The 3,340-nt window shown below is 36.8% G+C and overlaps 1 protein-coding gene across 1 annotated transcript in view; it reads left to right on the top strand.

Moving 5' to 3' along the window:
- Positions 1-1,739, top strand: part of LOC109216469 (protein NLP7-like) — a 3,664-nt gene extending 1,925 nt beyond the window's left edge. Inside the window, exon 4 of the mRNA XM_019380630.1 lies at positions 110-1,739. Coding sequence (XP_019236175.1) covers positions 110-742 — 633 coding nt within the window. The 3' untranslated portion in view covers positions 743-1,739. The remainder of the gene's footprint in view (positions 1-109) is intronic.
- The last annotated feature ends 1,601 nt before the right edge of the window (positions 1,740-3,340 follow it).

Genomic DNA, 3,340 nt, shown 5'->3' with positions numbered 1-3,340 from the left:
GGAAGAATTCCCCTCGTTAAACATTTATCTTGAACAATGCATGTAGCCCTTCAATCTCTTTTTCTCCCTTTCTCCATTCCGTTGATGTATCTTAATTTACTCAAAGCAGATACAAGAAGTATCGGAGCAAGAACTCGCTAAAGTAAAGGAGGCTTTGGAAGTAACATGTAAGACTCACAAGTTACTCTTTGCTCAAACTTGGATTCCTGTGCTTGATTCAAGTAGAACACAAATGTTGATCACCTCGCCCCCAACAAAATATTGGGGTGATGATATAGCACCTCTTGAATTTTTGGCTATTAGTGACCTACATCATGTACGCATTGGGCAAGGATTAGTCGGAAAAGTGTTTTCATCAAAGGGTTCATGCTTTTGCAGAGATATAACTCAATTAAGCATAGATTTTTACCCCTTAGTACCAATTGCACGCTCTGCTAGATTTACCGCCTGTTTTGCAATTTTTGTGAGACTGAAGAATGCGAGCAGCATGGTACTAGAATTCTTTTTACCTCGTGATGAGACACTCGATGGAAATCCGCAAAGTTTCTTGAACAAGCTATTAGCCACAATTGGAGAACAACTTCCAAGCTTTTCTCTAGATTCAGGACCAAGCTTTTTTGTTGAGGTTATCGGAACTGCTCTTGTTGATGGGCTTGATTTCTTTGAGATAAGCCAACCACAACCAGTGGTTGAACCAAAGGGAAACAAAAAAGTGATGCATTTTTATTCCTTGAATCAATAATCCGCTGATTTAGGAGCGTCGAGTTCAACTGATATAGGAGCTCATTACATGGAGATTACAAAGGATACTCCTGGTATACATGGTATTGCTATTTCTCAAAAGATTTTGGAATTAGAGAATAAAGAAGAATCTGTGCTGCTAAATTCAGCACACCAACAAGGAGTTGAGGAAGCTGCTGCGGTGGACAAAGAAAGGAATTTTGTAAATTTCAAGGAGAATGAAGTTTCCTATACTGATTCAGACATATTTGCAACATTTATTGTTGATCCAGAGCAAAATTTGCAAAAAAACTTGTCTATTATTGAAGCTTCTCTTGATGAAGAACTCGAGTCCTTTGACATAGGCCAGCATCAACTTCCTTTGATGGTAAAATATGACACCCTCAATCAACTATCTGATATTGATCCTTTGAGTTCATCTGATTTTGAAGAAATTATAACTGTGGATTATGGATGGGACGCTCGCATGAATCTTCAGTCAAAAGACAAAGGAGAAACTACACAGCCAGATTTAGCATATCAACAGAGAGGGGAGGCAGCTGAAACAAAGGCATTCTCTGCATGTCAAAGAGAGTACAAATTCCCATAATTCCCCAGAGAAACATAAAAGGATAAAGAGGATAGAAAAGGAGTTGAAAAACAGTCAGTGAATTCCAGTCAAGAAGACCTGCAGCCACATGCTACATTGACTGATCAGAGGAAGAAACCTACGGCTACATTTCAGAGTGACAACGCCATGAGCGTAAAGGTAACTTACAAAGATGTAACTGTAAAGTTTCCACTGTCTCTTTCATCGGGGAAAATCGATTTAGAAGCAGAAATCGGAAAGAGATTGAGAATACCTATAGGAAGTTGTTCTATCAAGTATGAAGATGAAGAAAATGACTGGATTGCAATAACATGTGATTCAGATTTAGAGTATGGAATACACACTTTAAGATCATTAGGAAGAACTACAATGAAGATGTTGGTTGAGCCCTTGAATTAATTTTACTGATTATTTACATGTATTAACCCTCCATTTATTAGTGTTCACCATGATCTTTCTTACATCAGGTAAAAGCTTTGCTTGAGCAAAATGATTTTAGTTTAGTACGTTAATGCCAATGTTACTGAGTAAATTCTCTGATCTCTCTTAACTCTCTCCGTCCTATAAAAAAAGGCAGCCCGGTGTACGAATCATCCCGTGTTATGCAGGGTCCGGGGAAGGGCCGTACCACAAGGGGGTGTGACGTAGACAACCTATCCTAATGCAAGTATCATTAGCTGATTCTATGGCTCAAACCCGTGACCTATAGGTTACGCTGAGACAACTCCCCCCTTCCTATGGTATTTTTAAATGAACCCAACATAGTCCATGCTACATTTATGTTTCAGTTCATGTGAAGCTTCAAGAACTTATTACTTGAATATTAGTATTTGCCATTATATATAAAGTATTTGCCATTATATAAAAACAGATGAAGAGAGCAAGATAGCTGTGTGGTTACAAGCTTCAAAAGTGTGTGTCAAAAAACAAAAGACTTAAAAATTTAGGTAGAGAAAGTAATTATCGAGCATAATCTAACATCAATGTTGAATAAATAAACTTACTTTGAAGATAAATAAGTGAAACTAAGGATGGTAATGTAATAGAAAAATAGGACTACTGCTTCCTTTTCCTCTCTTTTATCTTATACGGTAGTGTTTGAATGAACATCAAGTTTAAAAAAGAAAGAATAACATTTGAAATATAATAAGATATACTATAATGAACTAAAAATGCTCAACATCAACAACAACGACAACCCAGTAAAATCCCACAAGTGGGTTTGCGGAGGATAGTGTGTACGCTGACCTTACCCTTACCCCGATGGGGCAGATAGGCTGTTTCCGATAGACCCTCGGCTCAAGAAGAGAGAAAAGACGAGAAGAGACAATATATCTGTTTAACCAAAAAATAGAATTTCGGTTAAAACTAGAAATTAAGAGAAAAAATCGGGTTACTGATAATCAGGAGACGACAAGAATAAGGAATTTTGAGAATAATAAAGCAGTAAATAAGTTTGTATTTCAATGTAATCTCAATGATATTTCCTGTCCTTACAAATGCCGAGATCTCCTCCTTTTATAGTTGATTTTTCTAGGAAAAAGTATAATGTCTCAGTCTTAAAGAGGCAATTATGAGCATTAAATGGCATTAAATGAAACGTTACACAATCATTCCTATTCAATGCTGATTCGTTAACGTATTTGGCATTTAATACTGAATTTAGACTCCTTTATGCTATCAGATTCATATCTTCAATTCCTTCTGACCTCCTGGCTTTAATTAAGTTAAATAGATACGAGACTCGTATCATTTGAATAGCATCTCGTGCCTATTTAACTCTCTTCTCTTCGTATCTGATATCGCCCGTGCCCCTCAATTGATCATCATGTTTTGACCATTTGACCAGTCCACGTGTTATGCCACGTCACCTTCAATATAAATTCAGTTTTTTCCCAATACAATATCAGTACCGTCAAATGAAACCATAGAAATAATAACAGCATCATAAGAACCAGAAAAATAGATGATATGCAATAACAATAACCAGTAATTAAGGCACGGTGCTGT

This window comes from Nicotiana attenuata, unplaced genomic scaffold, assembly GCF_001879085.1.
Source record: "Nicotiana attenuata strain UT unplaced genomic scaffold, NIATTr2, whole genome shotgun sequence".
Lineage (NCBI taxonomy): Eukaryota > Viridiplantae > Streptophyta > Magnoliopsida > Solanales > Solanaceae > Nicotiana > Nicotiana attenuata.
The sequence above is the reverse complement of the archived record's forward strand: the minus strand, read 5'-3'. Positions and strand labels throughout refer to the sequence as shown.